The 27,996-nt window shown below is 38.9% G+C and overlaps 1 protein-coding gene, 1 long non-coding RNA gene and 1 pseudogene across 4 annotated transcripts in view; 1 reads left to right on the forward strand and 2 right to left on the reverse strand.

Annotated features, from left to right (window-relative positions):
• The window catches only part of LOC116763527, a 41,613-nt gene extending 39,437 nt beyond the window's left edge, over nt 1-2,176 (reverse strand). Inside the window, exon 1 of the long non-coding RNA XR_004352547.1 lies at nt 981-2,176. This is a non-coding gene — a long non-coding RNA (uncharacterized LOC116763527). The remainder of the gene's footprint in view (nt 1-980) is intronic.
• A 115-nt stretch (nt 2,177-2,291) lies between these two features.
• Nucleotides 2,292-16,698, forward strand: CD164 (CD164 molecule). Of its 3 annotated transcripts, XM_032651385.1 has the most exons (7): nt 2,292-2,583; nt 5,433-5,516; nt 6,939-7,010; nt 8,470-8,505; nt 12,487-12,543; nt 13,234-13,338; nt 14,196-16,698. In XM_032651385.1, the coding sequence occupies exons 1-7, from the start codon at nt 2,400-2,402 to the stop codon at nt 14,360-14,362; spliced, it is 705 nt and encodes a 234-aa protein (XP_032507276.1). In that variant the 5' UTR covers nt 2,292-2,399; the 3' UTR covers nt 14,363-16,698. The 3 variants fall into 3 exon arrangements, with proteins under 3 accessions (XP_032507276.1, XP_032507277.1, XP_032507278.1); XM_032651386.1 differs by lacking the exon at nt 13,234-13,338; XM_032651387.1 differs by lacking the exons at nt 6,939-7,010; nt 13,234-13,338 and having other exon boundaries at nt 2,294-2,583.
• A 9,149-nt stretch (nt 16,699-25,847) lies between these two features.
• LOC116763302 overlaps nt 25,848-27,996 on the reverse strand; it is a 64,106-nt pseudogene continuing 61,957 nt past the window's right edge.

Below are 27,996 nucleotides of genomic sequence, written 5' to 3' on the forward strand. Positions count from 1 at the left end.
TGGAGAGCATCTAGTATTTTATCACCAATCCTAATCACAGTGTGAACAGTAAGAATACGAATACACAGTTTTAGCTCACTGTTAATATTTGACTTATTACAATCGTTCTCTAGTTTTGTTGAAAGTTATTTAAATATTACACAAGGTTTAATACATGTTAAAACTGTATTATACGCATGTAAATCAATGAAGTTAGAACACTCCCTTACATCATACACAAAAATAAAATGAAAATGGCTTAACTTAAATATGACATGACAACATAAAACTCCTAGAAGAGAACATAGGCAGAACATTTTCTGACATAAATCGTAGCAACGTTTTCTTAGGTCAGTCTCCCAAGGCAAAATAAATAAAGACAAAAGTAAGCAAATTGGACCTAATCAAATGTAAAAGCTTTTGCACAGCAAAGGAAGCCATAAACAAAACGAAAAAACAACCTGCGGACTGGGAGAAAATATTTGCAAAGGATGCAACCGACAAGGGCTTAATTTCCAAAATATATAAACAGCTCATGGAACTTAGTAACAAAAAAAACAAACAACTGTATCAAAAAATGGGCAGAAGATCTAAACAAGACATTTATCCAAAAAAGACATACAGATGGCCAACAGGCACATGAAAAGATGCTCAATATGGCTAATTATTAGAGAAATGCAAGTCAAAACTACAATGAGGGACTTCCCTGGTGGTGCAGTAGTTAAGACTCTGTGCTCCAAATGCAGGGGGCCGGGGTTCAATCCCCGGTCAGGGAACTAGATCCCACATGCATGCCACAAGTAAGGAGCCCGAGAGCCACCACTAAGATGCGGCGCAACCAAATGAATAAATAAATATTAAAAAAAAAAAAGTTGACTCGTGCCTTCATTTGGTCTGGTGTCAGATGGTTATGTGCTAAATAAATACCGTGTGAGAAGTATCCTGAGAAAAGAAATACCTTTCTTTGTTTGAAGGCTGATAATGAGACCTCACTTACTTACTTGTCCGTACTCTCACGCTTCTGGCCATAGGTTGGATCAGTCAAAAACCGAGTTTCTTGTTTACATCCAAGCAAATCTCCAACTAGTGTAGTTGATGGAACAAATATTCATAGTCATGAGGGTACAGAAGCATCCCACTGATTCGATTTTAGGGTTAGGAAAGGCTTCAAGTTTAGGTAAAAAATGATAAAGCACTTATGCAGTCTTCTTTTTTGGGGTTTCCATAGAAAAGCAGATCTCAAAAGCAACTGATGTTGTTATTTTATTAGACTAAATGCACGTAATTAAAATTAGATGATAAATACAAATAGCTGAAAACAGCGTTAAATACAGCTTTTATAACCTAAGTTTTACCATTTGATAAAAGCATGGCTGCACTTCTGAATATTTTTGTGAGTTGGGCATCAGATGGCGCTCACCCGTACTAAAAGCCTGAGCAGTGACAGATTAACAGGCATTTCGAAAACCGGCCCTGACGCCAAGCAATTGTGCTTTACGGTCAAGTCTCTTTTTAAGTTTCGGTTTCTTCATCTGTAAAGTGGGGGTGGGAACAGACCAGATGGATTTCCAACCCATAGCGTCTTTCTTTGTTTGATTCTTCGACTACAGCGGTGGCACAGACTGGCTGCTGCTACCGCTGGCTGAAATCGCCAGATTTATATAAGTCAGAGTGGGAAAGCGTGACAGAAGTAAACAGTGTGCGTTCCCGGCTGGAAGGCAGGAGACCGCTTTCGGTGTTTCAGCCGCTCACATTACGTGGGCGGCGGCGCAGAAACTCCTTAACCGCGTCGTGCCTCTATTTCCCTGGGGTGTCCCAGCACAAGGTTACAGAATTCCAGCAAAATCGACTTTCAAGGAAAAAAGCGCGGGTCCTACGAAGCATACTTATGCAAGCACGTTGGGAACGCGGGAGGACAGTACAAACTTAATTCTTTCTCAACTAAACGCCTGAAAACAACTTCCGCCCACCGGTTCTCAGGTCTGGGAAGTGCTGCCCCGGAGGTCACGTGGGACCAAGCTGGTTGTTCGCGAGGACTCCTTCGCCACATCATGTAGGTTGTTCCATCTAAGCCGGGGGGAAGCCTTCTCTATTACAGGAACGAGAAAAGCCCAGCCGCGCCCTGTGTGGCAACCTGAGGGCAAATAAGAGTTTCCTGTGTCTAGGCAGTTTCTCCGCTTGGCCAGTACAGTCGCTTTGGGGAAAATCTTCCCTCAGTTTCCTCTCGATTCCTCTGTTCCCCCTTCCGTAGGATTCCAGTTGGTATCGCCGGCTCCCCGCCTCCGCACGCCGCCCTCACGTGACACCGGCGCGCTCCCGCGGGGGGAGCGGGGTCTGAGAGGCGGCGCCGCAGGGGACGGAGGAGCGGGCGCAACGTTGGGTGTCTTAGCTTTTGCTCCAAGGCCAGCGCGGAGGACGCGATGTCGGGGCTCTTTCGCCTGCTGCTTTTGGCCGCTGGCTGCCTGGCCTCGCTTTGCGTGATGACCGCAGCTCAGAACACCACCCCGGCCTCGAACACGACTACATCCTCGGTTCTACCGACCAACACCACGACAGCGCCGGTGCCGCCGCCGACCTTCCCGACGGTCACCACTCCAGCACCAGGTGGGCGCCGGCCCAACGGGCTTTCTGCTCTCGCCCCCCCGCCGGCCCTCTCCCTGCCGGTGGTGCGCGCGGGGCCGGGGCGGGCCGCGGTCCGGCAACATGGCGGCCCGTCCGAGTCCGGCCGGGGACGGGCAGAAGTGGCCGCTGTTGGGGATCGCCCCGGGGGGAAGGGGCGGCTGAGCATTGGGGCCGTTGGGCTGTTTCCGGCCCAACAGTGTCCTGCCCGCCTGGAGGTGTTGTTTAAAAGTGCCTTGTAATCTCCATCCTCACTTGAGGCTCCGAAGAGGGGACGTGGCTTTCTTCCGTAGTGGCGGCAGTGAGGTTGATTATGGGGCGAGGCTACCGCCTCCAAAATTGGCGATGAGACCGAACTCCCTCTCTCTGGGGTTAGTCGTTTGTCCATCCAGGTCTTCTTTTCGAAGGGAGGCTTCTCCCGAAGTTGGCGAAAGAAGGAAAGAGACGCTGCAAACTAATGCTCGCTGGTGTCTCAGCCCTAGGTCTGAAAAAACAAGTCGTTTGAGATTTAATTACATCGGTTTTGCGGATAGGTATGGGATATATTTGAGACTTGAGCATTTAATTAATGAAAATTTTGCACTCCGTGCTGTGTGCAAAGGAGAAAAAGTACCCATTCGTGTACCCGGTGCTTCGCATGTATCTGTTAGTATTTTAGGCTAAACTAGAAGATAAGTGGTGAAACCTAGGAGGTGGATGGAGATAAATAAAGTAACTCCGCCAGAACCGTGTGTTTAGTAGATTGTGAGGCTGAGATTGGAACCCAGGTTTGTCGTTCTTCTAAAACTAGACCAGGACCTTTTGTTAAGCTCTGCAGTCGATTTGGAGACTGGTTGAGGCATACACTGAATCTTACAGCAGAAATTGTCAATGCCGTGACAACACGCACGAGAGGAGGGAGGTAAATTTTAAATTAAGGTGAAGAACCTTAGATATTTAAAACTTGCAGTCTATTGTGATTGATTATCCTAGTTAATATTGGGTAAGGAGTAACTGGCATATAGACCGAAGACTTGAAGTGTAAGAATTTTTACCTTTTTTTTTTTTTTTTAGGCCGATCACGTTGTTTTACAATATCTTCTCTAGTTTTTGTATTTTGTAGGAGTTTAATGACACATATAGTAAACTTAATGTTATTTGTTAAATTTAGAAAGATGTAATGGTAAAATTCAAACATCTTTTAATGAAGAAAGGAAATTGCAGTACAATACTGGATATTCTAACCGCACTATTTCTAAGATGATAGAGCAGAATTTGTTTTCTGCTTATTTGGTAGTTTCCTCCTAGAATTTTTTTCAGGGGGGGTTGGGGTGGGGTGTGTGTGTGTTTAAAGAGAGGCTTGGAAATATGTTAATTGCATTTGTGTAATTGAAATGAGTGCAAAGGAGATGATTTGTGTTTTATGTTAAGTGGTGGTTGGATAAACTGCAGCCTGAAAGGCAGCAAGTTTAGTTCATTGTAAATAACATACACTATGCTACCCAAATATTCATCATCAAGCACAGAAGATTTTAAACAACTAGCATTTTTCATGTGTATACAAACCTCTGAATAACTTATTTCTACTTTGTGACTCCCTGCCACTCCCCAAAGGGTACGGTATATGTCCCAATCTCTGATAAATATTGAAATGCAATGTGTTTGTGCAGAACTATTTTTTAGGCACGGGGAAAGCAAATGAGAATGTTTTTTGGAGGCATCTAGCTTCTAGGAAAATGTATAGAGCCTAACTCTATAGTCCATTTGTTTGTCCAGACCTTGAATTGTAGTTAGCTGCCTTTGATGTCCTGTCTCAGAGCCGTTTGGCTTAAATTATTGACAAAGACCTTGCTAACTTGTTAAATTATGTGACTGTAGTCCCCTCCAGATGTGTTGTCTCTTATCCTCCCGTCATGGAAAACCCCGGAAAGAGTGGACCATTTATGAATTACCGATCTCAGATTTTTCAGGATAGGCATCATCGGAGCTTGGGTTCAACCTGTAATAAATCTTTATTACTATTAAAAATTCCAGTTCACATCTGATGTTTTGGGGCAGTGATTTCCTTGTGTATAGTGTTGGCCTCGCAACAGCCTTTTTTCCAGTATTTTTCTTTTTTAAGGAACACTCAAGAAACTCTGAGTGTCTGAAATAGTTGCTGTGCAAAAAGGGGTTGTTTAGATAGGTACCAAGAAATACTGAGCGTTCCCACTAGCTTGTGCTTTTTCCCCCCTTTCTCTTGAGTTGACTTCTGGCTTCATAAGTTTTTTATAATGATAGGAATTTTTTAGTAAGCCACTTTATAATGTTTTTCTGTGTGTGGTTTTAAAAGAACACGTAAGATCTACCCTCTTAATAGATTTTTAAGTGTACTGTACAGTATTAACTATAAGCACAGAAGATCTCCTGAATTTTTCATCTTTCTTGAAGCTTTATACTCATTGAACAGCAAACCTCCATTTCCCCTCTCCCATCTCCTGGCAACCACCATTTTACTTTCTGCTTCAGACTTTGACCATTTTAGATACTTTATATAAGTGGAATCATGCAGTATTTGTTCTTCTGTGACTGGCTATTTTCACTTAGCATAATGTCCTCAAGGTTCATCCATGTTGTAGTGTATAACAGGATTTCTTTTTTTTTTAATGGCTGAATAGTATTCCCTTGTATGTGTATAACACATATTTATCCATTCATCTGTGGATGGGTTATACAGTTTTGCCATTTTCTTGAAATAGTAAGTCTGGTACTGTATGTAATACTTGCTGTTGTTTAAAAATGGTAACTAGTACAAACTCAAAATAAGATACGAATTAATTGATTTTATACATTTTAACCCCCACTCCTACCCCCAGAAATCTGTGAAAGCCGCAACAACTGTGTTTCCTGTTTTGATCCTAATGCTGCTAATACTACCTGCTTTTGGATAGAGTGTAAAGGTAAGAAACTTTGGGATTGCTTTAATTTTGAGAGTTCAGTATTGTTTTGTTCTAACATTTAAAAAATACTGCAAGGTATTCTTGAACACTTGAAACTTATGTAAAACATTTGGGATGGTGTGCATTACTTATTTTGCAAATCAAATACTTTTCCTTTAAACTTTAACCAATTGCTTAATATTCTCCCTAAAATCTTTTGTTGTCTCCTATGCTCCCCCCTTTAATTTCTTAGACTTGATAATTAAGGCTCGATAGCTTTAAAAGGAAGAGAAATTTTAGACCTTTGTGGTTAGGTTAAGTGTACTGGTACACTGAAATTAGCTGTGAGAGAAAGCTGTGGGATTTTCCCCTGAAAACTGTTCCCCAGTAAAATGTCTGAGGCATTTATCTTCTGTAGATGTCCTACTAGATGAACTATAAAGAGACCTTATGAAGCATTGTTGGATACTTAGATATGGGAGAATGAGGTGGGAAGAGAGTGACTTTTTTTGTGCTATTGTTAAGTTTTAAAGTTGTCTTTAATTTGATTGAGGGATAAAGAGCTAGATGGAGATAGTTTGAAATGCCAGTAAGGTTTTTGTTAGAACCACTGGATTACAGCATAAATTATTTTGTTTTCTTAAGGTAAGATGGTTGCATTTTTTTCTTATCAGTAAAACAATTTCTCAGGTTTTTTGTTTTATATATAAAGAAAAAGCCAAAGCTACATGTTAAGCTTTTTATTCTTCATTGAAAAATTGAAGAGTTCTGGAAATTATGTCACTACGTAACAAAGTTTAAAAGCCTCTTTTAAAATTAAGGTATTAGCTTAAGTTTGAATTAAATTAACTTCTTTGTTGTATAAGGGTCACTTTCCTTTAGGTGATAAAATGGAATTTAAGAGTGTACCCCTCCCCTCTTGTATGGCAGAGTTGGCAAGTTTTGGAGATTGAATGCCTGCCTTACTGTAGGATATGTTGGGGAAGGCTTTCCCTTGCTGGTGTTACAAGTCTTCCCATCCAGGAAAGTGGTTTTAGAAAGTGTAGAAGACTAAAGCAGAGATCTGGAACAGAGATCCCACTGCTGCTATGGGGCACCTCTCATGTTTACTAAGCCTTTATTAGTTTCTAAGGACTTCTCCCTACTGCTCAGCCCTCTTGTGGATTCTAGCAACCTTCCTGGTATAGTACCACAATTCTGAGATATACGTGTTTCTGACTTATCTGTTCAGTATATTCATGTGGATTTTAAAAGGATGTTTGGAGAGATCCTGTGTAATATGTCTAAAACAAGGGGAAAAAGATAATAAAGTATTTTGTTTATCTGTGGACTTCTAGAGAGTTTATACCTGAGTTTGATTTTTGGAAGCAACTCTGGAGCATAGTAACAAAGTCAAAGATAATGTGAATAATTGATGCTCTTCCCATCCCCTTCCAATAACAGGTAAAAGCTACTGTTCAGATAATTCAACAGTTAGTGATTGCAAGGTGGTGAACAGCACCGAATTCTGTACTGGTAAGTATTCACATTGGCGTCTGGGAAAAGTGGCTACAAAGAGGTAAGGAAGATCATTGCCTCAGGAAGCCTTATTTCAATATTTGGTTTAAAGCATTTCTATAATTCTAATCTCATTACAAACTTGGATCTGAATAGTATATTCATGTTGATTGCTGAAAGGACAGTGTTCTGAAGCTTGATTTAGTCATTTGCTGGTACATACTGTGGTGCTGTAGGTACAGATATCTCCTCCTCTGTTTTTCTTTTAACTCTTCCAGATACTCACTGTATTTTACACCCTCTCTTTATTTGCATTTTACAGGCCTGGACAACCTTGTTCTGGCACTTTCTTGATTATGGTACTGGTGATTATCACAGTCTGGATCAGTTTGTGCTATGGTTAAATGAATCCTCTCTGTATTCCTCCATTTTCTGTACTTTGGTTTGGGGAACTTGGTTATTTAACCTTTACTCTGCCCAGGAAATAGTTTTTAAAACTTCCTAGATGAAAACTGATTCTTCTAACAAGATTATAAATTAATTGGAAAGTCAAACTCCTAATTTGGTGTGTAGATAATAAATAGAATAAAAGATTTTTCTGGAGTGTGTCAGTAACCTTGAAAGACTACCTGTAACTGTTTAATTTTGGTGGGGTTTCCCCATTCCTCTCGCCTCCCCCCATCCCAACTTGAACTTTGTAACTGAAACTTTGATTAGTATGAGATCAGTTATACCCAATGTAGAGTCCATAATATGGTTTAGGTGGTAAATGAACAAACAGTTTTAATATTTATTTTAATGTGTGTGTACCTGTGATTTTATGATAATATTGTTTAGAAGTAAGATTAAGTATAGAATTTTAAAATACATTGAAGAAAAACTGAATAAGTAATTCTACTCATTTGACGATGTATCAGTTAGAATTAGTTTTGGCTATCAAGGACATAAAACCCCAAATTAATATGCTTTAATTGATAGATTAATTTGGCTCTCGTGTAAAGGAAATCTGGGTTTCAGTGCAGCTAGAGGGCTAGAGAGGCATCTCTACAACCATTAGAGAGACCCAGGCTCCTTCTAGGTTTTTACTGTGTCATTCCTCAGAAATGGCTTTGACCTTATTCTCCAAGGTGAATGCTTATGTTCCAGCCATCAAAATGGTTTTCCTGCCAACAGGAAGAGGAAGGGAAAGTGAGAGACCCCTACCTTACAGATACTTCCTAGCAGTTGCAGATGGCTATGTAGCTGCAGGGGAGGCTAAGAAATGTCTTTGCATGGGAGGGTGTCACTAAAAATTGGTGCTATTTCTAAAGAAGGGAAGGCCAATATTGGTACAGAGCAACTATCTACTCCATATGTGGCACTTAAATGAAAACATTGTGAAAGTGGTACTCAGATGACTGCAGGTTGGGAAATAGTGTTACAGATTGTGATATTTTAGACAGCTTTGACTTACATGTGTGTTTGTTTTTTTAAATAGTGCCCACTGCCACACCATTGCCAACCAATTCTACAGGTAATACAAGATAATTGACTCTTTTCCCCTTCCTTTGAAGGTTTTTAAGCTTTTTTTGATGAATAACTTTAGTAATTAAATATCTAAAAATCAGTATGATTTTAAAAATGAGTAGACGTAGTCTTGGACTACAGTAATTACATTAACATGTACTGTTTGTGACAGTGAAACATAACTATAGTGTTTCACGTTCATTGAATTTGAGCAGATTTGCCGTAGCTTTGTATGTTGAGTCTGCAAACAGCTTTTTGTGGAACTCTAAGGAAATATAGAAGCCTAAAGGAAATTAATTCTCATCATCCATAGGTACACCAAAAGGTTTTCAGTTCTTACAGACTTTTCTCTTTGTGTATCTAAATAAATATTAGGAAATTGGATGATACGGCCATGCAGGTTTGAATTGTTCTCCCTGTTAACTGCACACGTTGTTGTATGCACTTTACCCATCTACTCTTGGTTGGATAGTTAGATCATCTTTCATTCTTCATGCAGTGAATATCTTATAGGAAAATATTTGCTGTCATCTCTGGTAGGATTGATTCAAACAGCATTCTCTGTCAGAGGATATGATTATCTTAAGACTCTTAATACTGATTGCTTTCCAGAAAGATATGCTTTTCATTCCTATCAACAACTGGAAAGTTTTTTACCACATCTTCAATAGCAATTAAATAATATCTCCTTGTAAAAATCTTTACCAATTTGATAGTAAGACTAAATAATTAAAAAACATCTTCTCCAGGACAAGTACTAGGCTAGAAGATAGGGATATAGGAACACAAGTAAGATAGTATTTTGTCTATTGTAGGAACTATGAAAGGTCGGGAAGCACAGTGTGTTGGGGGATTTGTAGGAAGGTGTGTGTGTTGAGTAATATGTGGTGACAGCTTCCTGGAGATGTTGACTGAGTCTTGAAATTACACTGGTAAAATCCGAGGGGAACTTCCCAAGTGGAGCAGGCTGGTTAGCTCATGTGAAGGAGAGGTAAAAGAGTATAATAAAGTCAGGGAATTGGCATTTGGAGTGTCCAGTACAAGGCGAGAACAAGTTAAGCTGGACAGTCAACAGGTCAAGAGCCAGATTGGGACGTGCCATTGTATACTTTGCTGGTGGGTTTGAAGCATGATGAGATTTGCATTTTAATAAAATAACTTACTTTAACTGTGTAGAGAGGTGAGTGGAAAGAGGCAAGAGCGAACACAGATGAGATATGCTATTGCAGTAATTCTAGAGAACTAATAGCGGAGGAGTTGCAGATGTATGCAAATTGGCTTAGGAAGTAGAAAGGAAAGCACTTGATGATTGAGGTGATGGGAGAACTCTGCTACACAGCACAGATAAGTTAACCATTGTAGGCAGTGGTAGAGTCTACTGGAGCAGCTTTGAGAGAGAACAGGGCTTGAGGACCAGGCTCTTGGGAACAGTAATGTCTAAGAGGTGGGAAGAGGACTGGATAAGAAACTGAGTAGGGATGGGCAGAGAAGTAAGCCCAGAGACGTGTGCCTAAGAAAACCTGTGTTTGTGTGTGTATGCGTTTTAAGTGTAGTTTTTCAGAGGAAAAAGTAGTCAAATGGTGTAACAAGGCTAAGAACTCATTTTGAAAGACTTTGGCAGTGTTGAGCTAGCTTGTACCAGCTTCTGCTGGCACAGCTTATCCCCCCTGTACCCTCAGTGATACTATGTTGGCAGCTTGAATTAATGGCTACAATGGGAGTAGTCACTCCATGGAAATCTGCAAATTCTACAGAAAGTATTTTGGAGAGCAAACAGTGGTGTGCTGATAAAACCACCAGAAGTCATTGACAAGGAGGATGTGTTAAAAGTTGATGAAAGCAGAGATACTGAAAGAATATGGATTTCCAGAAGGTAGGATATGAACAGAGAGGGGCAGAGGAGGAAATAGTTTCCCCAAAACTATTGTGGGTTGCTTTTCATTTCTTCCTTATGAATCTTGATGTAGTTCTACTTGCTCTACACTGGGTTCTCCTGTGATCTCCTTGAGTGTCTTTTGTTTTCTCTCTTTGGTTCTCTGAAGTGGAAGGAAGTCAGGGCTTGCTTGCAGAAAATGCATCAATTGAGTGGTAATTAGTGGTTGAAGAGCAGCCTTTATATGGTCTCTTTCCGTGTCAGCTGCTGAAGAGAGCAAGTGAGAAATAAAGGAACTGTTAAAGAAACGATGCAAGGAGAATCTGATTTATGTAGATAGGCTTTCAGTGAGGTTAATTATATAGTCTAACACCAGTACAAATAATATAAGTATTATAAACATAAATAAAAATATTTATAGGTAACATAATATCTTACAGTAGAATGACTAAATTATATTAGAAATACAGTGGAAAATATATTAAGTAGAAAACAAACTGCTAAGTAGTTCCAGTACAATTTCATTTTTTTGTTGTATACATGTCTAGAAAAATGGCCAGCAGGAAGTAACATGTTTCTCAGAATGATAGAGTCACTTAAATGCTTCTACTGTATTTTCTAAATTTTCTATCCCAGTAGCAGCTTTTATAACCTATGAATTATTTTTTTAAATGAAAGGAACATAGGGTAGGTCAACAAGGTATTCCCTAAGTAGTGCCTGATTTTGAAAATTTTACCAGTGTAATACTTTGGTTAAAAGTAAAAGTATGTAAATGTTTTGCCTATTTCAAAAAATGAATTATTTTTTAAAAAGTGAGGGCAACTTTTACAAATACCCAAAAATTAAACCTCATAGCTCTGCCTTCATTGATTATGTAGTGGGCTTCTAGTGCTTCAGAGATTTAAACCAGTGCAGATTTCAAAAAAAAAAAAAAATATATATATATATATATCTATCTTTTACCATGTTCAGAGGTTGGTAGTGAGAAACAAATAGCAAATTTGCAAATTTTTTCCCCTAATGTTGTCAGACAAAATTAGTATTTTAAGATTGAAAAGAATTTGATACATGTTTAATTTATGAAGTATATTTTTTGTTTCACAGAATGTATAAGCAACAAAAACTTTGAAGGGATTATGAGTCTTAAAATAACCATACCCTCTAATCTAGGAATTCTGTATAAGAATCAGTCCTATCAGAGATGAGATCAAATATTACCCTGTAAGATGTTCATAGCATGCAGAAATGGAAGATGACCTAAATGTCCAACCAAGAGCTGGACCGCGGTGCTTACAGTTAGAGAGAAAGGGGTACAAATAAATGTGTGTGAGCATATCAGCGTTTACTAATATCTATTAGTAGTATCGATACTATCAGAAGTCTCAGTATAGTGCTTTAGTTCCTAAAATGTTTTTACATTCAAACTGATTCTTCCCATGAGTGCATTTCTTTAGAGACACTCATGCAGTGTGGTAGAGAGAGCTTACCCTTGGGCTCTTAATATCATTTAGATGGGGAATTATGGCCCCAGGGCACCTGTTCTTCTAAATAAAATTTTTGGGAACACAGCCATGTCCATTCATTTGCTTGTTGTCTTTGACTGCTGGTGCATTACACAGTGCACAAAGTCTAAAATATTTACTGTCTGCCTCATTAAGAAAAGTTTGCCAAGCCTTGGAAATGAAGAAGATAAGCAAATCTTGATACTTACATAGACTGAATTGTATTTGTTTCTTACCTGACTTATTAAAGTTAATAGTTTTTGTCTTGGAAGCAAGATTATTGGGAAAGAACTTGTAGTTCCCTCACCTAAATACTAATTCTTGCCCTTCTGTGTGTCTTTTTGCAACTTGATCCAGGTGTATACATAAATTTTTATACTTAGATGTGTACATAGATGTTAACATAGATAGAAGTTTTTGATTGCTTAATGTTTTAAAATACACTTCAGAGCTAATATTTTGGATGCATAGATATGTTATTGAACCATTAACTGAGATTTGGCCTTTATTCTCTAAAAAATTTGAAAGCATGTTGAAGTGGTAGTAGTGTTTCTAAAAGGTGCTAGATAATTGAGAAATTTAAAATTTTAATACATTTTGTTTACATTCCAGCTAAAACCACAACTCTGCCTTCCCCTTCTACAGCTTCCACCACAGCTACTACATCAGGTAATTGAGGTTTTTTTAAACTAACAGTGAGGTAGGATGTGTGTGCTGTGTTGCCTTTTACTATTTCTGCTATCACTGTCCAATTTTATTCATGAATAGTTATGAACTGAAATTCATCTCTTGTATTTGGAGGACCAAGATAGTAGGCTGTTAAAGCAATAATGATAGGTTTGCTGAGAGTCCTCTTCTGGATTTTTAAAGTGTAATCACATTTGGCATGACATGTTAGAATTAAATGGTAATGGTTTTCCAAAACCCTTTTAGTACAACCTGTAGGTGAAATCTAATTTCTTATAACTTAAAAATTAAATACTGATTATTGTTAGGGATTCGTTGTGTGCTGTATTAGACCATGGCAATTTGAGTGAAGGTAATATAGCCATCCTTTTTGCTGTGAAGGGTCTAAAAAGCCAAGATCACTACCAAATGTGCACCTCATATTTCTTACCATGTCTTATATTCCTTTATAACCTTTGATAGTGTGTGTGAAAATTAACTTTTTATTAATTAACGATTTGACATGTTATTAACTAAATCATATTTAGGTTATGCCACAGGGCACTGTAGGTACACAGGTTAGGAACCCTTCCCTCCAGCCATATTTATAATACTGTTTTGATTCTCATGAATATTTATGGTTTTTTTGATCCTTTTGGTTTCATTCTTGTGCTACCTTTCTCTAAATTGCAGCGAAGCCATTCTGTCTTCACAAGAAGAAATACAGAACAGTTGTAATTAATTTTAAAGCTGGCCAACTTATACAGCCACAGGAACCAGTGTTTATTTGCTATTCCAGTTAAGAAAATAAACTTTATTTTAAATATAAAATTGTTGGGACTTCCCTGGTGGTCCAGTGGTTAAGAGTCCACACTTCCACTGCAGGGGGCGTGGGTTGGATCCCTTGGTCGGGGAACTAAGATCCTGTGTGCCGCGTGGCACAGCCAAAAATTTTAAAAAAAGAAAGAAATTGCTTTTTGTTAAAGCGGATGGTGCTCCACTTGAAACATTTTAGTCTCTGAAAAGGAATTTTTGTTTTGTTTCTTGTTGAAACATTTTACTGCCTGAAAAGGAATTTAAATTTTTGTGCTTTATTTCCTTTGGTAATACTTTTTCATTATAACATTTTCAGAGTAAAATTTAAATGTCTTTAATGGTGAGTTCTGCTTGTTAGAATTACAAATTGCAGATTTATAAGATTATAATTTAGATTATTAAGATTACTTCCGTAATTTGAAAAGCTAATCAAATTTTTATTTACCTTATTTAGTAAAATGCAAAAGTTGTATAAATTTTAAACACAAATATTAATGTTTACTCTAGCAATTAACTAAAATATGTAGTCTGAAGAAACCAGGTTTTAAAAGTGCTTGACATGTTCCCAGGGCATAATGTGCCAGGAGAGTCATTTTTGTCATTTTCATATTTGAAATTATATAGCAGCATTGACCATTTGATGTTGCTGGATAGAATGAAGAACGGGATTGGTAAATGGTCGTCTTCCTCAATTAGGAAGCCGTAAAGACTTGACACAAGAGGAAATACTTCATAGAATTTAACACATGGCAAAAAAGAAGCTCAGGTGAGTCTTAAAATTATCATAGAGGATCATGAGACATATTAAGTGTTGTTATTTCTTTCATCTCATTTAACAGGTACAACTAATACCACTGTAACTCCGACTTCACAACCTGCACGGAAGTCTACGTTTGATGCAGCCAGTTTCATTGGAGGAATTGTCCTTGTCTTGGGTGTGCAGGCTGTAATTTTCTTTCTCTATAAATTCTGCAAATCTAAAGAACGAAACTACCACACTCTGTAAACAGACCCGCTAAATTAACAAGGACTGGTGTGTAACTCACTGAAACCAAAATATTATCTTTCAAGATGTCCCACATGGAAGACGCTATTCTAGGATCTTTAAGTGTTCAAAGGATGCATATAGGAGCATCGCCCTTGAAGAAAAATCAGTGAAATCTATTTGCTCAACGGGAATATGTAAAATATTCTGCATGAATCCTTGTGGCTGTCTTCTTTTATTTTAAATGGCTGCTGCTGTGGGATTATGTTCTCTCTTCTTGACATGCCAAATGTAACTCTGTAAGTGATGGAAAACATTGTCCTGCGCAGACAACCTCATGACTCTTGGCAATTTAAATGTAGTTATTTTAAAGCCTGAAAGCTGCATTTTTTCATCCTAACTCAGGATGTAGTTTAGTGACCAGAATTGAGAAGAATGTGTGCCAAATGAGCATCAATCAGGTGGATTTGGGGCTATCGTTGCAGAAGTGGAATAAATTTATAAATGCAGTATCCTTAGAGTAAAATTTTGTGCTTGATAAGTTATTTTTTCTACATTAGAAAAAAGATGCCACACAGGGAATTACATTCCAGATTTAAAGAAATGAATGGAAAGGATACAAAACATTAAAGTGTAGCAGGTTATTGTTCATACTTGTAAAGCACCTTATATCATTGAGAAAATAAAGAACAGTGCCTTAAAAGACAGACCGAAAGGTAGACTGTAACTTAAAATGTTGGTAATTTGTTCTTTCACATTAATGAGGGGAAAGGTTGGTCTGAGGGTGTAACTGTTGATGTGAGCAGTAGTAAACCTGCTTTTAGATACCATACTGTTAGTACTTAATTGAAAACTTGCCTACTTTATTTCAAGCCTGAGTAATTTAAAGGATGTTATACAAAGTCAAAAGCCTTCATCTATTGAATCTCCCAACGTTTTGCTTATGGCTGTTAAAAAGTATAGAGATAAAGTTGATTTAATTATATTTTCCTTTGTACTTCAAAAAATTATCCTAACACTGTTGTACCTTAAAAGGATTTCCATGAAGCTTTCTGGAAAAGTAACTTCTGTAAGGCAAGAAAGAAAGAAGTTGTTTTAGAATCATTTATTAACTCTTTAAATGAGACAATCATTTTAAGTTTTGAGACAGCAAACGTGAGCAGTGTAATTTCATGAAAAATTTTAGTTGATCAGATTACTGTAGATTTTTAATGATGATTGCCCTGGATAAACAGGTTGTACTTTTTTTCTCCTTTTCCATCCTTTTCTTCTTCTCAATTTCAATTGCTGTAGTATAAGCATGCATACTTTTATTTCTTTAGCTTCCTTATGAAGCACTAGTTTTTTCAGGTTTAGAGGGATACTTCTTCCCTGCCTTTGACACATTGGATTAGTTCAGAGGCTTAAAGCAGTTTAAAATGAGCTTTTGCTTTTCTAGGTCATTAAGGTTTTTTGTTTTAGTTTCTTTAGCCTATAGTGGCTGTGTTTAGCACTTGGTTTTCAATATTTTATAGTAAGAAATGACAAGTTGCTTTGGTCCATTTCATAAGCCAAAATTCCTTACATTTAGATAATTAAAGGTTCTTAAAATGAAGATTTACTGTTTCTTCTTTACTTGCTGGTACAGCTAAAGTTTGTTTTACTTGCACATTGGTACATATACCTAATGTTTTCAAGTGCCTTAATTGTTTAAAATCTCTGGCTTCAAAGGTTTTTGGGGAAAGGTAGGCTTACCTCACATTTTTGTTTCCCTCAGTAGTAATATTTTAGGTACCTCACAAAAAATTTTATTACGGTGCCATGGCTATTAGTTTTTAGTGAGTGCTTTAAGATACAAGATTCAGTTGAAAACATACAGAATTTCCATTCTCCCAAAGTGGTAAAAATTAGCTACAATGGTATAATTGTCCTTTACCTAGATAGGAATACCTTGCCACACATTAATGTTAACACTATAGCTACTTTTGTGAAAATATAGCTGATGAAGCCTCTCATCTTCTGTAATTTTGAATACTGCTCTAACAGAATCATAATATGGAATTAGATTTTACAAAAAGAGCTCTTACAACAGAACTCACAGGCTTTTCCCCTCTTCCTTTAGCAGTTTAGTATCTTGAGCCATTAATAATTTTTGGGTTCTTTTTAATCCAGAAGGTATATAGAAACCTTTTCAGATTTTTCATCTGATTTGTTCATGCAGATTGTAGTTCTGTTAAAATCCCTTATTTTACCTTATAGATATTTGTTGCACAGACACTGCTGTATTTAGAAATTTCTATTTCAGTTCATTAAAAACTGCAAAACCAATCTGTATCATGTACCAAACTGATTTTAAATAAATCTACATGTTTGTTGGATTAATCTGCTCTTTTTTATTAACTAAAGTATGTTTTTATATTTTGATTATGAAGTTTAATGCTAGTGAGTTTACCTTAGTCTGTTGGGGGATGGCTTGTCTCCTCAGTTTTTCATTGCTCCTGAAGACTAGCAGATAGTAACTGAGGGACATATTCATCAGTGGAGAACAGAGCCTTAGAAATGATAGTTGGAGGGAGGACTTGGTATGCCTGTGGGATTGACATGCAAGTTGATCTTCCTCAAATCATTAGAAATCATCTACTTATGTGCTAGTTAAACAAGTATTTATCAGAATACCATCTTGTTAGATATCTGAAAGCTTGTTTGTGACTTTCTGCCTTGTTCAGATTGCATATAAAGTAAAATTGGGTTTCTGTTCAGTCTTTGGTATAAATATCTAGGACAAAGCCACATGCTGGTATGTGAAATCTGGTTCTTTAGGCCCATGTTTGGGGCAACATTATATTCTATATTAAATCACAGAACTTGGACTAAGAAGAGAGAATAAATACTCACCTATCAGCCTTAAAATCCAGAAGAGTGTATTGAAGGCTCCCCAAAACATTGCTAGAGACAAATTGTTATTTTGATAAGAATGGTGTTCACAATAGGTTTTTTTTCTTTTTTTTTTTTTATGATAATGAAAAGTCCTGTGTATTTCCCCACGTAGTTACCATCCCTGTGCTCCTCCTTAATTTGTGTAGCTAACCTGTTGCTGGTGTTATCTACCTTCTGCCTAAAGGATGTCCTTTAACCTTGAACATTTCTAGTTTTGATGGTACAGGTATTGTTGATGAATTCTTCCAGTTTTTGTGTGTCTGCTTTCGTTTTTGAAAGACGTTTTCATTGGATATAAAATTCTAGGTTGACATTTTTGCTTTTAGCCCTTTAATGATGTTGATCTAACATCTTCTCACATGCATCGTGTCCTATGAGAAATCTCATCTTTATCTTTTGTTCCTCAGTACATGTTTTTTTTTTCCTCTTTAAAGATTTTTCTCCTTATCACTCATTTTGAGCATTTTGATTGTGATGTGCTATGCTGTAGTTTTGTTTCTTGTGGTTGAGGTTTGTTGAGTTTCTTGGATCTGTGGTTCTTCATCACATTTGGAAAACTTTCAGCTGTTTCGTCAGGTATCTTTTTCTGTTCTTTCCATTCTCTGTGTTGGGGACTCTAATTACACAGAGGCTGCTAGAAGGTGACTTACAGTTTACCCATGCACTGTTTAGGTTTTTAAAAAATCTTTCTCTGTTTCATGTCAGATTATTACCATCTTCAAATTCACTAACAACTTCTGCTATGTCTAATCTGTTTTTAATCTTACACAGTGTGTTTTTCATTTCAGGTGTCGTCACTTTTAAAAGTTCAGTTTGGGTGTTTTTCATGTTTCTACATGTTCCATCTTTACTTTTTGAACATATAACAGCTTTTAACATCTGGGTCAGTTTCTGTTCATTGACTTTTTTTTTCCCCCTCATTATGGGTCATATTTTCCTACTTCTTTGTAGGCTTGGTAATTTTTTATTGCATTGCCAGACATAAATTTTAACTTGTTGGATATCAGTTATTTTTGTTCTGGGACATAGTTGAAAACTATGAAAACAGTTGGATCCAACTTGGAAACAGTTGGATCCTTTCAGGTCTTGCTTTTAAGCTTTGTTAGGTGAGACCAGAGCATTTGTTCTAGGGCTAATTGTTCCCCAGTTCTGTGTACATAGTGCCTCCTGGATTAAGAGGCTTTCTGGTCTGGGCTAGTGGAAACAGCCTCTATTCCTAGACTTGTGTGCGTTCCAGGTACTGTTTCCTCTAAGCCTTTCCCCAGCCTTGGGTAGTTTCCTCATGTACATGTGCTGACCAGTACACTGCTGAATACTTGAGGGGAGGGGTGCCCTCTGCAAATCTCTGGAGTTCCACTTTGTGTAGTTTTCTCCTCCCTGGTCCTCTGCCCTGGGAACTCTATCTCCCTTCGTCTCCCTTAACTTTCAGCTCCATCTCCTCAACTCAGGAAGTCCACTGAGCTCTGCCTGGTTGTTTCCTTCCTGCATCATGGCTTAGAAATTCAAGGCAGTAAGCTGCGTCGGTGGTTTTCTTTCCTTCAGGGATCACTATCCTTCTTTGCCTAAAGTCCAGTGTATTGAAAACTACTGTTTAATGTGTTTTGTCTAGTTTTTCATTTGTTTCAGGGTATATCCAGTCTTATTTCATCTTGGCCAGAAGAAAAAGTTCGAGATATGACTTTAGTCTTAATTTTTAATTATTTAAGTAATAAATACATTTTTTTTTCCTTGAACTTACAGGTGAAGTCTGCTTTGACCATCCCTAGCCCCTTCCCCTTCCTTGCCCTCCTCTACTTTCCAGAGGTAATTACTAGAATTGGTTTGGTGTTAAACTCTTCCCCTCAGCAATTTATATACACATAACTAAATGTACCCTTAAAAAAATATATGATGTGAATTTTTATTTTAACATTATCCTGCAACTTTTTTCCACTCATTAGCTATAGCAAATTCTTAAATTCTCTGTTGGTATATGTAGTGTGAATATTGTAACTGTCTACCTATTGAAGCACAACTAGGTTGTTTGCAATTTGTAGTTTTTACTGTTTTCTAAAGAATATCTTTGTACCTGTCACCTTGTTTATGTATGAATATTTCTCTAGAGTAAACATGGAGAAGTGGACACCTACGTCACAGGGTTTCCACTTTAAAATTTTTAACACTGAGATTGCCTTCCAGTCCCCACCAGCAGATATCAGAATGTTTTCTGTATCCTTACCACTTGATATTGGCAAAGTTAAATTTTAATATTCCAGTAAGTAGAATGATTTATTTGGTTACTATAATTAATTTGTACTTCCTCTGTGAATTGCCTGTTTTTCTATCATCTTAACATTTTGTAGATTTTTTTAATCTTAAAATATGCTGGGTGCTAACCCATGGTCAGTGGACTTTCTTCAATCATTATTTTCAAGTCTTTGATTTTGGTGTCTGTTTCAGCAGGAGACAGAAGCCACATAATATGAACAGGCAGATTTGACAGAAAAGTATTAACTATAGGAGTAGATTGGAGTGATGGGGCATATTATCTGTAATATTTTAAGAAATAAAAATCTGCAAAGCAGTAAAGAGAACTCTAAAGAATACAGAAAATAGCACATCTAGGGAATAGCCACTATCTATGTTCCTTGTGGCTGAATTCCAGAAATCAAGATACAACCATGGCTCTTGGGATGAAGCTTGTGACAGCTGTAAATCCCTTGGCGATGGTGCCAGGGAAACTATCCATGAGGAGATACTACATCAGTGGCAGTCTGTGAAGTCATCCAACAGGGGGTGCAGGGTAAGGTGACACTGTACTGCTAAGCTATATGCACTGCTAGAGCTGGGCACTGTTAAGAGTCTACCTAGAACCAGGAAGAGAAATTCCTCCAGTACCTTCTACTGACAAAACATGCCACCTAGCAAAAAAGTATTCATATGGCCCAGCTCCATTTTCACCATAATAATTGATGGAGCAGGCAACAAGGGGTAGATTCAAAGCCCTTGTTTCTAAATTTATGAACTTCCACTATATATTCGATATTTCTTTTGCCCTTTGTCAGAACCTCAGTTGGTCAGGGTTCTTCGCCTGGTGGAGTGACTCAAATATTCATTAACAAAGGTTCTGAATTCTCTTAATTGTCCTACCTGTTTTGGTCACTGTCATTTTTCATTAACCTTTTCTGTTTCTCAGGTACCCAGAGAATCCCCTGTGTTCCAGATATAGCCCTTGCCTCGATTATGTACCAGCAATACAACCTCCCTTCGGTAATCAGAATTGATCATTCCAGCCAGTGTAGTAAGACCTTTTTCTGCCTATTGGTTTAGCGGTAAAAGAATCCTGGCCAAGCGGCAGTCTCATCTTAGATCAGTAGGCCCATTGTTGTGTCCCTAGTTGAAGCATCCCTTGGAAACTAAGACCTCCAAACCAGCACAGTTCGAGGTTGCTGGGATGAGAAGTATAATCGTGAGAGGTGCCACCCCTTGATCTTGGACCCATATACTCCATCTCAAGCGAGATGCTACCTTTAAGACAGAATTCCATCCTTGCAGGGTGGTGTCTCCCAACTGTTACACACGAATACTCTGAGCTGTTCTACCTTTCAGTTAGACCAGCCACTTCTGAGTGTTGGGGTATGTTAATTTCATGAGCTCACTGCAGCATTTCCTTTATTGTGAAATTGTTTCCTTGGTTAAAAGAAATGCTATAGGAAATGCCATGATGGTGGGTAAGGCATTCTGTGAGTACATGACATGGGTCAGGTGGTAATGCTGAAAGAAGCATTATGGACAGGAAGGCAATCCATGTCCAGAATCCATGTCTATTTTAGTGAAGTTGAATCTCTGCCCCATCTATGATAGAAGGGGTCCAATGTAATCAAACTGCCACCAGGTGGATGACTATCACCCATGGGATTGGTGCCGTACTGTGGCCTTAGTATCGGTCTCAGCTCTTGACAGATTAGGCACTTGTCAGTAGTGCATGCCAGCCTTAGGAAGGGGACGTCTGTTGTTGAGCCCATTCAGAGCCTCTGGCCCTGCCACCAATGCTATATTGTTCATGGGCGCAGTGAGCAAGCACTAGGGTAGCTGGGGAATGAGGTTGACTGACACCCACGGAGTACATTATTTTTTGCCCACTGGATTAATAAGAGCCTCCTCTGCTGTGGATGACCTTTACTGGACATTGACATGGGACACAAATATCTTCACAGTGTGTGACCATTCCCAGGTCCATCCACATACCTCTTCCCAGACTTCCTTATCACCGGACTTTCAATCCTGTTTCCTCCTAGTCCTTGGATAACCGAACCATCAGCCCATGAATCAGTATAGATCTGTAGCTGTGGTCATCTCTCATTCAGACATAGTGGACAACCAAATGTACTCTCAGACTTCTGCTCACAGGGAGGATTTTATTTCACCATTGTCCTTCAGGTCCACCCCTGGTGCTGCAGATGTCCACTTTTGGTTGGAACCAACAATATGCAGACCTATCTATAAAGCCGGCTTGATTTTGTTTTGTTTTGTTTTTTCTTTTTTGGCCAGCTAGTTGTTAGAGCACCTCAGGTCAGAGGTATGGATTGAGTTGATACTGAGTCTGAGCCACGTGTTCAAGGACACCTTTTATGTTGCAGACCAGCTCAAGCAAGCTAAGTCTGTTGTATACCATTTCCATTGATTGCTGCTGTGCATGCTCGGGTTTATGACTAAGTGGGTCCTACAACACCCAAATCATGATGGGAAGCTCGGGCTATATGATCACCTAATCTCCCTTGGTTAGACATTCAGTCTCTACCAAGGTGCAAAAGGAGAATAGTTATCTTCAGAAGAGGGCAAAGATTTGCTCCAAAATCCTAGGGGTCTGCCCTGTGATTCTCCTACTGGTGCTTGACAGAAGCTCCATGCTGTGTCCCTATATGCCTGGACACTTAGTATCATTGGCTCTGTTGGATCATACGACCTAAATGGCAGAGCAGCTTATACTTTACCTCAAATTCACAACAGGGCCTTCGTGAGTGATTTCCTACTCAAAATTGGTAGTCTTACGGGTGACTCTCCAGGTTGGTTGAAGTAGCACACTCAAATATAGTATATGTTTGCCTTTAAAATCCAAAAAGACCTGCTTAGCATCATACCTCTTTTTTCATGGTAACATACTGTGAGATGAAGCAATATGTCTTCCATCTTGGGGGTTCATCATGCTCTAAGCCCCCAGAAACTTCGTTGCAGTTACGTTTTGTAGGATTTATCTTTCACCCTCTAGTTCTTACGAGTCTCACTAGGGTACCTAAGTACTTACTACTTGCTGCTCATCGTATCATGTAGTGGACCAGTGTGATGTTTGTGGAATACCATGATGCTCTAGGTCTCTATGAACTGTATCATGACAGAGCAGGAGAACTGATGAAGCCTTGAGGCAAGAATTTGAAGGTACATTGTGACCCTTCCAGGTAAAAGCAAACTGCCTCTTGTGTTCCTTGCAATTTGATATGGAGCAAAAGGCATTATAACAGCAGAACAAGTGCCAAGGGCATACTCATTTGCTCCAGTAAAGATACGGCATCTGGGATAGCAGCTGCAATTGGAATCACTACTTGGTTAAGGTGTGAACCTGATAGTCCCTAGTCATTTTGTAAGATCCATCTGCTTTCTGCACAGGCCAAAGTGGTGTGTTAAGTGGTGATGTTAAAGGTATCACCACCCTCACTTTCAGGTCTTTGATGATGGCATTAATCTCTGCAATTTCCCCAGAGTTGTCGCTTCTAGTTTCTTGATAGAAAGGGGAAGTTCCAGGGGCTTTTCATTATCCCTTCCTACCATAATGAGCCTTTAACTAGTGGGTCAGAGAATAATATTGGAATCCTTTCAGTTGCTAATTATGTCTATTCCAATTATATACATTCAGGAAGTAGGACCAACTGGGTCTACTGTAATTTGGACCTGAGCTAAGCTATCACCTCACTGTAAGCCTTCATTTTGACTGGTGAGCCATAGTGGTGTTTTGGGCTCCCAGGTATTAGAATTAATTTAGAGGTAGAATTAATTTAGAGGTAGTACCTAGTAAATGCCAAATGGTCTAGATTTCTTTTTTTCCTCTCATGAACAGTCACTCTAGCAAATAATTATAGATACCTAGGAAAATGGAGGAAGATTTATGGTATGTACTTTCAAGCGGATCTATCCTCCTGTAGTTAAGGGGCCCTGGTCTGTGAATTGACTTAGGTCTGGCATCTGGATGAGAGGCTGTAAATCTTCATTATGCCTATTCAAGTCAGGTTTTGGCTACCAGAGTTTTTCCTGTGTAGATCAAGCAATATTCTCTCAATAGTTGGCTGCCCATAGGATTTCATTCATGGAGATGCATCAACCACCAAAGATCTCTGTGTGCCAAGGCATTTTGACTACTCACATGTCCCTGCTGCCCTTTATGATAGATGTCCCACCTTGTCTTGGCAGTTGGCTTCTGCTACTCTTGAAGTGCATCATCACCACTGAAATGAGAGAGCCCATTTCAACAGCAGTGAGAAACAACAAGATTGTAAATTCAACTATCTTTGTAATTTAGCATTTTGCACAATTAAAATTTGTGCTTGACTTTTAGCAGTATTATCCTTCTAACTACAAGAAATAAGAGATTTTAAAAGGCTACTATCAAAGCTCTCTGGTTCTCAGGGCCATGATTTGAGCTGGGAATCAAAGGACCTGAGCTTGTCATTTTCTTCCCTAAGTGCTGAAGTGCATTAAAGAAACTCCATCCCACACCACAGTCTTTATGGTCATCCTTACTGCCATGAGAGTCAATATAGGAGCACTTTAGGTTCCCGAGGTAGTGCTTCAGCAGGTACTTCATCACAGTCTACGAGAGGTGGTAGCTCGGTTAATTGTCATTCCACTGCATGCAAAGGATTACACGCAGCCTTCCATTTCCCCTTAGCAAGGAGCTTGGCATTGTGTTCAAGCCCAAGGATGTAACCAAACAAAACCCCAAACCCCATCTTTGTGGGTCTGTCTCCTAGGACCACTCTGTTACTGGTATCATTTCTATATTGGTCATGGGCCATTTAGGTGACAGAAATCACATGGAAATCAAATGGGGAAAGTTTAATATAAAGAATTATTTAACAAGGGATTGAAGTAATGGGAGGATTGGCTGGTAAGCAATAAAGAGAGCTCTAAAGAATATAGGAATATCAGATACAGGGAGCCACCACTACCCTCCTGGGCTGACATCCAGACCTCGTGGGAGAGAGTGTGGCCAAGGCTGATTGGCAGAGAAGTTCACTGAGGCTGTGAAGCACCCAAAGGGGTGCTGGGGCAGGAGAAGCCCCTTCATAGGAGGAGCCATGCTAGTGGCACTCCACCAGGGAACTGCATGCACCACTGGAGTTGGGCATTGCAGAAGCTGCGTGTGCTACCGGAACCTGGTGCTGCAGAAGCCATGCATACTGCAGGAGGCTGCCTAGAGGAGGACCCCAGAACCTGGAAGAGAAACCCTTCTTCCTTCTCCAGGGTCCCTCCAGCACCCTCTCCTGACAAAGCTTAACATCTTGCCAGGTGGCAAAGAAGAAACGTTTACAGGGTCCAGATTCATTATTTCATAGAAGACAGTGAAGGATGAATTTGGAGCTGAGAGGTCATAAACTGTTAAGTGGTATCATACCTGGTCATATCATGTTGAATTTTTAATTTTGATGTCAAAGTCATCAGTCTTCCTTTTGTTTTTTATGTCCTATTTCAGAAATAAGTTTGTATGTCTGTGCGTGTGTGTGTGCATGTAGATACTTAATCCATTTGGCATTCATTGTGTATAGTGTAAGGTGATGATTTAATCTAATTCAAATAGACCCAACCTTTTCCTTAATTTGAAAAGCTACATATATCATATATAAATTTATGTATGTAAATATGTTTCTCTGGTCTCTTCTGTTCCATTCATCTATTTATTTATTCCTTTACCCAAGATAAATTTTCCTGTCTGAACAAAAAGACTTGGATTAGGACTTTACAAAAGTCTGAAGAGTGTCTTGCCATTTATAGGAAGAAAAAAAAGACTGTTAATAGAGAACGGTGTTCTTAAGTGAAACAAATAGAAATAAGTGCTTTGAAGTTTCTTTGGATTAATCTCTGTCCTGGTTTTTCACTTGTTAGTGAATACTGTCTGGTAGCAAGGCCCTCTCTCCTGGCTCTCTCACCTAATCAGTAACTCTAGAACCCATATTAAGAGGTTGCTCATTGACCAGAGGCAAGGCCTAGGTTGTAGAAATGCAAATCAAGGGCCTCCCTGGTGGTGCAGTGGTTGAGAGTCTGCCTGCCTGCCGATGCAGGGGACACGGGTTCTTGCCCCAGTCCGGTGCATCCACAACGGGAGAGGCCCGCATACCGCAAAACAAAAAAAGAAAAACAAAAAGCAAATCAACTCTTATGTTTTAAAATTCAGGGCCAAACCCTACTTCATCTGGGACAACAACATGTAGTCATCTCAGTCCTTCCATGCTATCTTCACAATACAGATAGTAAAATTTAGATAAAAGGCTTAATAGAATTTAGAATCATTTTTATTCATTCAAATGCTCATAGAAATAAAACTTTGAAAAAGGATATATGATTACCAGTCAGGTCTGAATGGGATTCTGGATGGAGCCATTTTAACTTGAAAACCTGAAAGTTGAACATTTTCTGCCACATTGGGTAGGAAGACATGGTCAATTCTTTTTTTGTGTTTAATAGGTACCTGCAATATAAATATTAAGTAGATACTGGAGCCTTTAAAAAAGATGGTGAGGGCTTCCCTGGTGGCGCAGTGGTTGAGAGTCCGCCTGCCGATGCAGGGGACGCGGGTTAGTGCCCCGGTCTGGGAGGATCCCGCGTGCCGCGGAGCGGCTGGGCCCGTGAGCCGTGGCCGCTGAGCCTGCGCGTCCGGAGCCTGTCCTCCGCAACGGGAGAGGCCACAACAGTGAGAGGCCCGCGTAACGCATAAAAAAAAAAAAAAAAAAAAAAAAAAAAAGATGGTGAATAATTCTTGTTATAGCATCATTACAAGTCATTGTTATTAATAAGACCAAGGTCATTGGTTCAGTCTGGGTTAGGCCATTTAGTGTGCCTTCTTGTACATATTTTGCCTCTTGTTATAAAGGGAACTGGTCAGGAATGAATCCATCAATGGAAAGCTATTTCCAGCTAAGGAAGGAAAGATATCCCATATTTGGAGTAATCAATAAATTCTTTAATGTTTTATCATTTGTGTTGGTGCAGTGATACTTTCTAAAAGAAAATCATTGGTGTTCTTATATCTCAGCCATGTATAAACTCCTCTCAATCTGTATTTATCTGACTTGTCTCATAGGCCTTATTTAAGAAGTCAGACCTTAGATAGATTTGAAGAGGCCCCAACTAATTTTGTGGCTTTCCTGGACCTCAGCCTTTTTGCTCGGGGTTTCTATACTGTACGCAAGCCAATGGGCCCACAAGACACTTCCTTATTTATTAGAGTTTATTTAGGGTAATGTGGCCAACAATTAGTCTTAGACCATCACCCTTCTAAATCTCTAAAACCTAGTGGATGTCCACTAATGTAGTTAGCTACTTAGCAGCTTTCGCAACCATAAGAGTTGTGATCAGCAACCTGCCCCACTGCAGGAACATTTGCTTTGGGGAGTGAAGTGGGGATGGAGTGAATCTTAAAAGCCCTTGTGGTCCCATACAAATCAATAGAATGTTGCTTCCTTTTGGAAAGGGCTTTGCAGAAACAAATAGACATATAGTAGAACTTCACCTTTTGCTGAAAGATGACTGCACAGAGATTGGTGGGCCAAGTAAAAGGTGGGTATTGATAATGTGGCCCTACTTGGTCAAGGATCTCAATTGGGTATGTTCCTGACCTGCTTCTTCCCTCTCTGTGTGTCTCCCCTTAACTGTGTCTAGAAATACTGCAACAAACTTTTGGTCCACTAACTAGACCATCAGTTTCAAAAGAGGTCTTAGGATGGCATATTTTCTCTGACAGAATGATTATATTTTTTCCTCTTAATTTTTCTCAAGGTAAGAGGGGAGGAACTGTTAAATGTGTTTAGATATATAAACCTCTGGAGGGGATTCTGAAAAACAGTGGAGCAAAGAGTGTAATACTTATTACACTCAGAGAAGGCAGTGGAAGAGGATGCAAATAGTGTTTTACATAAGCTAAGAGCTGAAATATTAAAAAAAAAATTCTTCAAATATATGCTATACTTCAAACTAATCTGCATTCCAAAAATTTCTTTGGAGGGTAGATTTCTCACGTGTTTTAAGATGACTTCTGAAATTCTTTATTTCTGCTCTGCCAAGGAACTCAGATAAAGGCTCTGATGCTGCTAGTTAATTATTGTAGATAATCAAAAAAAAAAAATTCAGAGACAGAACACGGCAAGGTGTTGGTACTGACTTTCATACCCATTTACTGAATTGTAATTGAGTGAGTGCTTTTGGACCTAATTGTTTCATCAGAATTTTATTACTGAGGAGTGATGTCATCAAGATGGCAGAGTAGGAAGCCCTAGACCCTCCTTCCCACATAAACACACTGATTCAGCAACAATTCATGGACAAATTCCCTTTGTGAGAAATCCAGAATTTTATTTTCTAAGACCCAACCACTGAGATAAGGTCCTGATACACAATTTTTTTTTTTTTTTTTTTTCTGGTACGCGGGCCTCTCACTGTTGTGGCCTCTCCCGTTGCAGAGCACAGGCTCCGGATGCTCAGGCTCAGCGGCCATG

The sequence above is a fragment of the Phocoena sinus genome, chromosome 12 (assembly GCF_008692025.1).
Source record: "Phocoena sinus isolate mPhoSin1 chromosome 12, mPhoSin1.pri, whole genome shotgun sequence".
Lineage (NCBI taxonomy): Eukaryota > Metazoa > Chordata > Mammalia > Artiodactyla > Phocoenidae > Phocoena > Phocoena sinus.

Bases quoted from the DNA above. Each gene is read 5' to 3' on its own strand.
- CD164 (XM_032651385.1), top strand. From the start codon at position 2,400: ATGTCGGGGCTCTTTCGCCTGCTGCTTTTGGCCGCTGGCTGCCTGGCC. The intron at 2,584-5,432 runs GTGGGCGCCGGC...TCCTACCCCCAG, and splicing joins GGTCACCACTCCAGCACCAG to AAATCTGTGAAAGCCGCAAC. The intron at 5,517-6,938 runs GTAAGAAACTTT...TTCCAATAACAG, and splicing joins CTTTTGGATAGAGTGTAAAG to GTAAAAGCTACTGTTCAGAT.